This window comes from Plectropomus leopardus, chromosome 15 (assembly GCF_026936395.1).
Source record: "Plectropomus leopardus strain MGB_pleo_1.0 chromosome 15, ASM2693639v1, whole genome shotgun sequence".
Lineage (NCBI taxonomy): Eukaryota > Metazoa > Chordata > Actinopteri > Perciformes > Serranidae > Plectropomus > Plectropomus leopardus.
The window spans coordinates 33,614,007-33,626,769 of NC_142190.1; the positions used below are offsets into that span (position 1 = coordinate 33,614,007).

Sequence of the window (12,763 nt, forward strand, 5' to 3'; positions counted from 1 at the left end):
AGTTCTATGCCTCAGTGCACCTGTCAAGTAAAAGACAATTCACATCCATGTCTGTGAAAACATGGATGCTTCACACACATCTTCCCCCAAGAAGCACACAAGATCTCTACAATTAACACAGTTTTTCTGACCAAATGTCTCTGCTTCTGTTCTTGAGATATGACATTAAAAAATGGACAGAAAAGTGTTTTTGCAGAACATTATGATGTCAAAGTGAAGTTGATCTTTGACCTTTTTAATATAAAATGTCATCACTTCATCATTTTATCCTATTCCACATTTGTGTGAAATTTTGTATAATTAGCGTATGAATTCTTGAGTTACGGCCACAAAATGTTTTGTGAGGTCACTGTGACCTCTACCTTTGACCTTCAATCACCAAATAATCACTAATCAGTTCATCCTTTAGTCCATGTGAATGTGTCAAAATTGAAGAAAATACCATCAAGGTGTTTGTGACATATCATGTTCACAAGAGTTAGACAGACAGACAACCCAAAAATATAATGCCTCTGGCTGTGGCTGTCACCAGCGCAGAAGCATAAACATGCGGTTGTATGCCATTGTTCTTATTTAATATATGAAGTGATGTGATGGGTACATGATTGTGGTTCATGGTGTTCTCACTGTGAAAGTAATCTGTTCCATCTCATTTTGAAATAAAATATAAAAAATTGAATTCTAGCAATGAATATTTATGCACTGAATTATGTATCTGAATTGTTTGCTTCTGAATTCAATTTTTCAAACTTTCAAAAATTCATTTTCACCTTTATTTTCTAATGTTCGCAGCCTCCCAGCATCGCTGTCATGTGACCAATGGAGCAGAAGTTGATTGGCTGGATGTTGGTTTGACTTGATCTAGAATTGACTGCTTTTCCTTGGGTTCCCAGAGGTTCACTCTGCATTTTATACCTGGTATTCTGGCCTATCGGATCTGAGTAACTTGAATATACAATATTTGAATTTTTTACATTTCTGATTCTTTATTTGTGAACATTGAAATATAAAGCTGAAAATGAAAAATAAATAATAAAATAAATAAAAATATTAAATATTCAGTGCTATAAATTCAGTGACTTTTTATTTTCAAAATCAGATGGAACACATTTACTTCCATACCTCACAGAAATGATTCTTACTAGTCAAAAGTTGGATATGTCTGTGGTGTATCAGTGTAGTGAAGCAACTGAAAGTGCGTTGATTGACTAACCGTGACATCCTCGAGGTCTTGGCCCAGCTCAGTGGAACTGGCCACTGTCTCTCGCTCAGTGATCCACTTCTCTAACTCCTCCACCTCCTTGTTGAGCTGATAGAGCCAGTACTGCTGCTCCAGCTTGGTCTTCCTGTGCTCCACCATGTCCTTCAGAGACACATACAGTCGGTCTATGTGGGACTGCTGCTTGGTGATCTGCTCACTGTTGAATATTGAGAGAAACACTTTATTTTACAGCCACCACCAAGATGAACATTGACAGTAGGCGGGTTTCCATTAACCCTAAAATTGCGCAAATTGAAAATGCAAATATAAAATATGCCTAATGGAAACACCTAAATTTTGAAAAAAAACCTTGATAAAGCCATATTTCACAAAACTGCAAAGGAAACACTTCTATAGGCATTAGCATCAGTAATGGAAACCTGCCTATTGATGTAACCCTTATATTATCCAACACTGTAGACAAAACACATGAAAATCCACTTCTCTTCTCTTGAGCTATATGTGCTGCTTTGTGAGTGCACATATGACTGTGGGTCAGGACACACCTTTCTGGGTGTCCAAGCTCCAGTAGACGCTGGCATTGCTGGGATAGCATGCCCACTGTCTCTGAATATGTCTCCACTGTTTGCTCCAGAGCCAGGTGTGCCTTCAGCAACTGCAGGGTGCTCACCTCGTCCTGAAGATATCACAATAACATCACGATAGAGGTTTCACTCTCACACTTTTGCCAACAAATACGTGTTTGGTTGACAGAGCTGTCCTTACCGTGCCTTTTTCTTCATTAACCAGATGGAGCTTCTGACCTGACAGCCAGGACTCTACTTTAGCTGCCTCGCTGTAGTACTGCTGAGCCTGCAGCGTGGCGTCCAGCATCACACACCTCCTCTCTGTCTCCAGCTGTAAAACCTCCCACAGCTGGCGCACATGCCCCGCCCCTTCACGCACAAACTCCACCTCAGGAGTCCTCAGCGAAGCAATGATCCCCGCCCGGTCCAGAACCTCTTCGACACGAGCCCGTCGCCCTGTCAGCTCCCTCTGGAGTGTCTGAAGGACCAATCACAGTTAAAGTTCCAGACTGAGCCGCGTTACATCACATCTCAGCTAAGCATAGCGACCGTAATCTTTTACACTTACCTGGTTCTTTTTTACATGCTGCTGTACACTCTGGAGGTTATTCCCATAATCCTTACAGGAGGCCAAGGGAAGCCTCTCCTGAATCCACAGCTATCAAGTAACCACAGTCAGGTCAGTAAGTTTTTCACAATGTGTATGTAAAGCTCTGTATGAGGCATGAAATCTGGAAATCATGGGGAAGACACCATGCAATAATTCCTTCAAAGAGAATTTCGCCATTTTTCAACATTAACTTCTTCTATTCAGGTTTGGGGTACAGTGTGACATTAAGCAAAATATTTTTATAGTGTTCTTTGTGTTTCTGGGGGCTGCTTCAAAACCTGCTGTATTTCCATGAACCGGTGATGTCAGTGGTGCTTTGAAGACCTATGAGCTATTTTAGTTTGTGTTTCTAGATTCCAACTCTGGGTATCCAGGGGGTGTGCTCTACATGCACCCAAAAACAAATCTTCTCTCTTGTCTCCAATTGCAAACTAGCTGTCCACCAGGGAAAATGGCATAATTTATTTTGAGCACTCCATTCTACCCTCACTCTTGTTGCAGCATCCGCAGTGATGCTGGAGTTGCGTCGGACCGAATGGTGAAGAGGGAGCTGAGTCAGAAGGCAAAGCTCTCAATTTACCAGTCCATCTATCCTTTGACCCTCACCTATGGTCATGAGCTCTGGATGGTGACCGAAAGAATGAGCTTGCCGATACAAGCAAATGAAATGAGTTTCCTTCAGAGGATGTCTGGGGTCAACCCGAGCCTGTGCGCCTCCCATTCAGATGTTCCAGGCACATTCAATTGGTAGAGAGGCCCCCTGGCAGAGGCAGAACACGCTGGAGGAATTACATATCTCGTCTGGCCTGGTCACGCCTTGGGGTCCCCCAGGAGGAGCTGGAAAGTGGAAAGTGCTGTAGGGGAGAGGAGTACTGGAGTACTTTGCTCAGCCTGCTGCCTCAGCGACCCCGCCTTGGATAAGCGGACAGCAATGGATGGACAGAGGATGTTACCAGAACCTTTTTTACTGACTTACCGACACACCAGAGAGCGCTTGTGTGTGCATTACTGTGTGTGCATTATTATGTGTTGCTATGCATGAAAATTTTGCTCTTCTCTTGGGCAGAAGTGTGCTGGAAACTGCAGTTGGACTATTGGACAAATATTTGATTTTTTAGCTCAGTACATTGCTGGCTGTTTTTGTCATTTTATTTTGCTTCTACCTCTGATATAACCAAGAGGCGCTGCTCTGCTGTCAGCTTAGAGACAGCGGAGTAATGCAGTGTGCGGAGAATTTCTTACTTGGTTTATTTTGACACCAGAGTTGGTGATTATTGGAATAGTGGACAGACCTACCATGGCACTTGAAATTTCTTTGGTTTTTGTCAAGTTTTATTGAAGTCCTTACATATAGCCTTTATTGCAAATCACTGGATGTTGAGCTAACTGTGGCTGCTTGGAAACTCATGGGAAACCTTCTTCAGGCTGACAAAGGTAAACTGGATTAAACAACCAGTCAGGCTGGGAGGACAGATGATCACTGAGTAATAATGTCCCCTAATGCTGTTTGTGGTCAGAAAAGTAATAGCTTTTGGTTGTGGTGGTGATACTTCAAGGCACTGTTCAGTTAGGCTCGGTTGTTGTTCCCATAGAGTCCAATAGAGGGCACTGCCTGTGCTGATAGAACTACGGTTAACCTTCATTATATACTGCCCAAAGTTAATAAAGCTGTTAAAATTAGCTCCTCCGTGACATCCATAAACTCACATGTAATATATAACAAATATTATATCAATAAATAATATATATGATCAAAACAACATGTCAAATGGTGCCATTTTGTAAAATTAGTATCTTTGTATTTTTGTATATATGTATTTATTGTATGTAGTAATTATTTTTTTTATTAGGTTTGTTGTTGGTAACGAATTAGTGCTATTAGATTTATGATTTTTTTTTTTTCTGGTGTTCTAGTCGAACAGTGAAGTAAGGTATTTCGGACACAAAGCCACTTTAAAACGCCCACCTCCATGTGCTGGTAAGGTTTGGGGAGTATTTGGAGATTGATTTTCTCTATCAATACAGCCTTCTTTGGTGAATTGATTGCTTCAATTGACCGCAATTATCATTTGATTTAATGTCCACGTGAAACATGGCGAATTTCTCCTTTGAATATATGCAGCCTAATGCCTTAATATACTAACATTGACAGATGAACAAAAGTGAATTAAAAACAGAGTCAATGAAAGACTAAAGATATTACAAAAATCAGTGGGAACTCAGGGAGTAGATGTGTGCACTCACTATCTCATCCTCCAGGTCCTGGGCGACTTGATGCATCTCTTTGGAAGCCAACAGAATGCGACGTCTCTCCTTCAGGGGTTCAATGAGGCGGACGATGCGGGTCTCAACTACACCTGACTGTTCGCCGCCCTCCCTGTCATCTGTCATCAGCCCTCGCTGGGGTAGGCAGACCCCTTGCAAGCTTCCCAGGTCTCCCACATCCTTGTAAAAGTCCCCTATCTGAGACTCCATAGCCTGCACCAGAGGGGAGGGGAAGGTCATATTACAGTCATATGAGGGATGGACAAACACAGCACATCAGCTGTTTCCCTATCAGAACCTCTCAGGGTTATATAATGGACTGCCTCACTTTTGGAAAAAATAAAGCATATGGTGCATTTTCTAATGCCATCGAACCTCGTGTTTAGGAACAGGCCACAACAGCAGCCTCTGTGGACGCATGTCAGAGCTGGGGAAAATTATATAAACAAGAGGAGCTGAAGTATGCAGTCTGTCAAATGCATTAGCTACACTGAGGCATATGAGAGAGTTTCAGTTTTACAAACATCTCTCATTGGCAAAGGTGCTGTGGAGGTAGAAATCATGTTTTTGGCTGAGTTAAATATCACAGGGTGGAGACAAAGCAAAACTAGCAAAACTGAAGCCCAGTGGTATAAAGTTAAGATAAAGATAGCCAGTATTTGTTGGACCCACCCACCCCCAGCCACCCTATAGGCACTCTTGCACTCCATATATTACTTCATAAGCAGCAGCATTTCATCCAAGCCAGCGTATCATGTGGACGTAACAGGTTCTCTCGGCTGCCGGCGTATAATAATACTTTGACGGGTTTGTCCACTGCTTTCTAAGCTCACATTAGAGGTGCACAGTATATATAGGACATGTATGACAGTCTCAGTATCCTGTGTTTTCCAGCATTTGGACAGTGTATTGGTCCTTCAACACTTCAGGACCCTGACATAGGGAAAGCAGGAGTTGATGAGGACTGAAAATCACACTGTACCTCTTCCCATTCCATTGCACAACCTCATGTTGAGGACTGGTCCCCCACCAGATGAGTGGAGGCTTCCCTCTGAGGTGGTGAAGCAGATCTAGACACGGTTAGGGAAAGCAGAAGTTGATCTGTTCGCCAGACAATGCAACACCCACTGCCTGCTGTGGTTCTCCTAGGTTTCTCAAGACAATCCACCCTTGGAGGTGGATGCATTTGTGCACACGCCGCTCATGTTGACCTCAGCAAAAAGAGTGTGTAAACTAACCAACCTGTCAGTGTACCCCCGGTTGCTGCTTTATGGTGACTGCAGAGGGGTTACTCTCAGACCAAATCCCTCCGTAGTTTCAAGAACATAGAGACTTTGTTCAATTCGAGAGTAATACAGTGAGTTGATTTTTGTCCTCCACCCCATGATGTGGACAGGGTGGCAGAATTGTATTTGCTCTGCCCAGTTTAGCTGTTTGTGTGATTTGGCAATGGTGTGGCTGTTAAGTCCCTGTCCAAGCAATGCTTGGGAGATGGCTTTGTGAGTGCATCTTACATGCCTTAAAGAAGACAGGCAGGGACCCTCCCACTGGAGTCCGAGCACCACTACATATGTTGTGGCAGTGTCTGTGACCTAAGGACAGAGGACTGTCGTATGCTGTAAAGCCCTCTGGGGAAAATTGTGATTTGTGATAATGGGCTTTATAAATAAAATTGATTTGACTTGACTTGACTTGTTCAGCAGGGCTGCGTGTAAAGGAAAAATTAACAGCAGCATTGTGGTCCAAGCCCAGACTGTTTGTACTGCTCTATCTCGTGGACATGACTGACATGACATACATTTTTTTCTACACCTACCATGTGCCTTTTTTTCCTAAACCTAACCATCTGTGACTTTGTTGCCTAACCCTAACTATTGTGACAGTCCATGTTGGTTGACATGTGCTCATGTTGTGTAAACATAAGGACCTTGTAGCGTCATCCAACCATGTGCATTTGTTGACGTCATGGCACTGGCATCCTGGATCGTAAACAGTTGGTGCAGAAGGATATTGACAATGTCATTAGCAGATGCAGAAGGTCACTGACAGAGTGATGTGATGTGATGAGTTGGAATAAAAACGTGTTGGGTGAAAGAGCGTTGGGTTTATGTCAGCTGTGTTGCACATGACCCCCCTCCGATACACCTCCATGTTTCTGTGCTCCTTGATAACCTGGGAAATGTGGTGTGCAAGGTGACTATTGCTTGTCTTTCAAATCCTGCAAGGTTAAGCCAAAGCTCCACCCAGTTAGGTTGCATACCACCTGGGTTTGCAGGGGCTGCCTACTTCTCAGCTGCAGTGACCATGGTTATAAAAAATTAGGTGGGCTGCAGCAACTGACTTTTAATAGATTAGGATCAGTGTAACTAGGCTGATGTTATGCTGGGACAGGGCATTCATTCATTGGGCTCCACCCAATGTACTCACTGAGTCCAGTAGAGGGTGGAGCCTGTGTGAGAAAGAATGTTATATAAGGTTACAATATTGTAACCCCAGTTCACAGGGTGAGCCAAGCAAGGGCCCTGTCGCTCCCACATTACTTGTTGAAGAGGGTGTAGGATGCTGAGACTGTTGTATGGTCCTATACACTGTTCATATATTCGGATGGCCCCGTCCTGATTGGCTGGCTATATTTATTGATTGGAGGAGAGTATTACCCATAGAGTCCAATAGAGGGCACTGCCTGTGCTAACAGAACAACGGTTAACCTTCATTATACTGTATACTGCCCAAAAGTAAATAAAGTTGTTTTTGTCTCTCATTTTGTAGACATTTTTCGGCATGCACCTCCACAGTGCTCAGGTGAGGTGGAGGCTTTAAAAAGTTGGTGACCAGCTGCTAGACCCAACACATTTTCATCCCAAGTTGTCAAATATTGCTGCTTTGCAGTGGACTTCCACGGCTACATATCACACTCAAGGTATCCTTCTAGGATGCTGTTACCAATGCCAGGATGAAAAAAATGACATGGTGGGATGACACTGTACGTGGTTATGTTAAGGCAACAAAAACACATGGCAACCAACGCCGAGACGTTAACAAAAACGCATGCTTAGGATTAGGCAACACGATGTTGTTACTGGCAGCGTTCAAGGCAGACCGTGCTGCCTAGCACCGTATCATACAGTCGTAAACAGTGGCCAAATCACTGAAAAAGGGGTTGTATTTGACAACTTCTGAATGAGAATGGGCTGCCAGACTACAAAGAGCAGGCATTCTAGCGCAGAAAAAAATGCAAATATAGTGATGCAAAATGCCAAACAAGAGTGACTCCGGTTCTGACTTTTACTTTCACTTACACTGGTGAGTTTATAAATAGTAAGTGGCAATCCTGCGTAGTATACTTTGAAGCAAAAGATCTCAAATTGTCCCTCCCCACTGCTTTACCGCCAGCAACAACCATCCATACTAATTTCTGTTCAAATCTACTAGGCAATTAATACCTAAGTATGTTTATTAGCTAGACAATTTTAAGCTGGACTTTACAATTAAAGAATCTTTTGCCACTTAAGTGTAGGATTCAGGATCCAAAAGTTTTTTTTAACTCTTAACCAGACTTTAATGAAGAATACCAAGAAGAATACAAGTTAAATACATGTAATATTATAACTGTAATGCCAAAGTGTTAAGTGACATGTACAGCATTGGCCTGGTGTGTAGCTGGGCTGTGCTAGCCCGTTCTCATTCTGAACTTATAAAATACTGCCACTTTGATACTGCTCATATCTGCATGATACATGCACAGGCAGCATCACTTTGGAGCACAGCTGGATGGAACCTGTTGTGTCTGCATAAACGCAGCAGGACAGTGTCAGGTTGAAATGCTGCAGGTAACAACCTAATATAAGGAGTGTGCAGTGGGTGGGCGGTAGGGGAAGTGGATGGGTCCAACAAACCCTGGACTCATGTAGGAGTCCAGTGTTCGCTTCCCATCTGAATGGGATTTTTTTTGCTCCCTTTCACAAATCTTCACTGTCTGTGCCAGCATGTGTGTTTGTTGACGTTGGCGTTGGTTGCCATATGCTGTTGTTGCCTAAACATAACCATGTGCAGCATCATCTCACCGTGTGCTTGTGTTGACATCACAGTAGCGGCATCCCAGAGCATAAAGAGCAGACACAGACGGATACTGAAGATATGCAGACAGAGGAATCCACTGCAAAGCGGCAACATGTGACGATACAGGATGAGAACATGTTGGCTGTGCAGCTCTTACACAAAATAAAATGTTAAATGCACATGTCACAGTTCAAAGCCTCCTACAGACTGTGGGATTTTAGTAATCTTGTAAATTTAGTGCAGCTCCACAGTGCAACATGGATCTAATAAACTTGGGTATGACATCAAGTTTGATGTGTGCTGACTGTGCGATTGACATCACCGACTGAATAACAGGCTGTGACCTACGTCCATTGAAGTCAATATGCAAGAGCAAAATATCAGTGTGCATCATCCATCTACGCCACTGTGGTGGTAAGAGCAAAATGTAAACAAACAAATGGAGCCCTCACTTTCGTGGCATTTATGTTTGTCAAAAAAAAAGTTAAAAGAAGAAGAAGAGGAGACTGTGGACATGGTCATGACCTTGTGGCACTGATCATTGTGTCATTTAATGCTGCATTTCTATTGGATGGTTGGAGGACATAGGTCGTAACAGCACACAGTTTGATGCTGATCCCAAATTTCTAACACTGTCAGACTTTGATCCCAGGCTGTCTTTGATCGTAAGACCGTGACAATGGACATCCCTGAACCTCTCTCAGTGTGCGATGTAGGACCACCGTTTTAGAGCCATGACCAAATATATTGCCACATTTCTGTCATGATGGTTATCTTTCGTCTGAAACAGCCCAGAATCATACAGTGTATGCCAGGCTTAAGGCAAACTGTAGAACAAAAGGTCTCAGACATTTAAGTGCAAATACTGAAATGTGCAGGGCAGTGCAGTGGACATGTGTTAGAGGGCCCAGGATTACAGAGGTTAGAGGATGGCTGACTGATTGTCATAACCACCAAATTAATCATTTACAGCTGAGGAGCCACTCTGTTTCACACGCTACAGTATTTCGCATATGACAGAATCATTTTGGTTTTAGTGATAGAGCGAGAGAGACCCTGGAGAGCCTTGAGAATTGAGACTTGCCTGGAATTTCTGGAGCTGCTCATTGAAGGTAGGCAGATGGTGTGCCTGTTCCAGCTGGGGGGGCTGCTGCTCAAGGTGGGAGAGCTGGTTGTCTAGGTCTGAGTAGCTCTTCACTGCTGGCTCAGGCTTGTTGTTTTCAAAGAGCTGGCGGGCCTTGGCCTTGGTTGTGCTCTCCAGGTCAGACCAGCACTCTCTGATCTCCTCCAGCTTCTGCTGAACAACTGAGCGCAGCTCCGGCTTCTCCTGGATCAGCTCCTGACCCTCCTGGAGATAGAAAGTGAAAACTGTTAAGCACTGTTAAACTGAGTGTTAAAGAACTGCATAAAACAGTTCAGATGAATCCAAATATTAATATTTTTTAAGGTCACCATATTTTTTCCTAGGTGTTATACTTTTAAAAAATGGTCTTATATGTTGTCATTTCTCGACTGAGTGACTGTTTACTTCTCACTCGTATGCTTCTTTAATGTCAAGATTTGCTTCAAGGGACAGTTCTTAGGGGTTGAAATGATTGTTGCTTCACTTGGTACCACAAATCTGTGAACTGTACTGTTGCAGCATAGGCCATAAAACTGCCACCAACTTAGATTTCAAACACAAAGAAAATTTAAAGCAAAATGTTTCAATTCTAAATCCATATCCTTTTATAGGACAATGGTTTTAGGTAATTGGTAACCTTTTGTTGACATTCTCTACCAAAAGGAATTAACATCCAAAGAAAAGACTACTGTACGCACTTAACAACCCTATTACACACACACACACACACACACACACGCGCACACACATACCAAAATACACCATGCTATTCTTAGCGACGAACCTGTAGATCTTGTTTTCATAATTTACACTGTGAGAATAACATTTCATAGTGCTGAAAGTGAGTGGCTGAATTCAGTGTTGTCCCCAAAATAGCTCAGGATGACACATGCCAAGGATGAAGCCCCCTGCTTGCATAGAGGCAGGTGTAAGCAGCAAAGTTTGCCCTCTAGCTGACCTAAAAATCATGCATGGTAAGTCTAATAAACCCCTGTTCTGTCCTTCATCTGTGCTCCTCAGCTCCTTTTTCCTCCCCTAAATCTTGGGCTTTGTTCATGACATGATCTGGATAAGGAGATGCAGGGAGATCAAAGCTTGTGGCACTTTCCTTTGTGTCAGTGAAGCTCTCCCCTCACATAGATTTTTACTAGTCTCCTCCCACACCTATACACTTAGGGCAGTGGGAGTTGTTTTCCTCCTGTGACAAGATTTTGGAGACTTTTGCATCTGGCTCAAAAACACGAGTAGAAGCCAACGAGCAATGATGGGCGAAATAACTCCAAAATTAGCAAGAAATTAGTAAACTGTACAAGAAAATTACCTGAAATTTGACAACAAAAAAAACATGAAAAACAAGAATTATGATTAATTACAATAATTATCAATTTAGTTTTTCTTTTTTTCCCCCCTATACATATTTCCCTTTTTTAAATAAATAACTTCTTAATCTATTAATTTCTTGTAATTTGTGGATCATTTCATCTGTCTTAAAAAAAAACTGCACCAATGTGCTTAGGGCTTAGAGGTTTAAATGTTGCGAAAGGCGTCTGAAAGCAGCACAAGAAAAGTGATGTTGCTCCAGGTTTCAAAGGGTTAAAATTGCCCTAATGTTTCAGATTTGATTTATATTCTAAGAGATAAGCCTTTATGCTCCACATTCTGCCATGGGTAGAATGCAGTGGGTAATGCATTCATTATTTGCTTAGTTTGTATTGTAATAAGAAGCGAGTGTATGATGGATTTTATCCTCTAAATTCTGCTTCCCTCCTGTATCTTTCACAGAGAGCTGGACCTATATCCTATGGCTTTCATAATGCAGTGCTGCATTCCTCCTCTTGGCACAGGCTCTCTGCTTAACTGCTGCTAGCGCTCACTCTATCACAAGACTCTCTCTTGCTTCTATCTTCCCTCTGCCTCGCTCTCCCTCTCATAATGCAGAGCCAGCAGAAAGCAGGTCTCTCTCTCCTCTCTTGGCTTTACTGACACAGAGAGTGGGGCAGAGGGAGAAGAAATCAGAGAGGGGTAGAGAGAGGAGAGCAGAATGGCAGAGTAAAGGAAGAAGGGAAGAATCAAAGGTTTATGGAACAGGAATAAGGCTGCGGGTGTGCGGGGCTGTGCTACAGCCTGGGCACAGTTGGATCTAAAGGGCATCTGTGCAGTGAATGTTCGAGGCAGACGTGGTTGACACAGTGCGAGATTTTAACGGCTGCCACATATGAACCATGCTATCACGGCAGCACTGCGTTGCCAAATTTTGCAGGCTTTCTTCTAATGCTGATACAGCATTACAAACAGTAGTGGGTGGGATTAAAGGGCTTGTTTTATACTACTGGCACAAACAACGATGTATTCACACCTACTGAATGTAGAAAAATAGCACTGCAACTTCTGCTATTAGCTGCAAAACACTTACACCAGTGGTGAAAAAACACACCCTAACATCCAGCAGACATCCAATTTCAAATCTAGCTAATCAAAGAGTCATAATGACACAGATATCACTAAATGAAGATGGCAGCTTCCTTCTTTAATGTCATGTTATCAGCCCAACACACAATGCAACAGTCAGTATGTTTCCATGCACAGTTAAGTGGAGCTATGGTTATTGCTCCATATATATACAAATTGACTGTTGGCCATATGCCATACATTTTCCTACATCATGTAAAGGTATGTATTACAGCCAGGTCAAAACAGCAAACTGTCAATCTTTTAGTGAGTGTGTCATATTTACTAATCTAAGTTGTTTTACTGCTTTGGCAACCTCAACATTGACTGCGGTTACATGGACATGGATAACCTGTATATGAGGCTTATCCTGGCAACGATCATGTTCTGCATATGGTGTTTACACAAGCACAGAGAAATCGGGTTATTCACATTCCATGTATAAACCCAAGTTCCTTTCAGAGTACTCC

The 12,763-nt window shown here is 42.7% G+C and overlaps 1 protein-coding gene across 1 annotated transcript in view; it reads right to left on the reverse strand.

Moving 5' to 3' along the window:
- sptbn4a (spectrin, beta, non-erythrocytic 4a) overlaps positions 1–12,763 on the reverse strand; it is a 52,082-nt gene that overhangs the window by 25,009 nt on the left and 14,310 nt on the right. Inside the window, exons 2-7 of the mRNA XM_042498655.2 lie at positions 9,807–10,070; positions 4,643–4,876; positions 2,357–2,446; positions 1,988–2,266; positions 1,768–1,898; positions 1,214–1,418 (exon numbers count right to left, since the gene is read on the reverse strand). Coding sequence (XP_042354589.2) covers positions 1,214–1,418; positions 1,768–1,898; positions 1,988–2,266; positions 2,357–2,446; positions 4,643–4,876; positions 9,807–10,070 — 1,203 coding nt within the window. The remainder of the gene's footprint in view (positions 1–1,213; positions 1,419–1,767; positions 1,899–1,987; positions 2,267–2,356; positions 2,447–4,642; positions 4,877–9,806; positions 10,071–12,763) is intronic.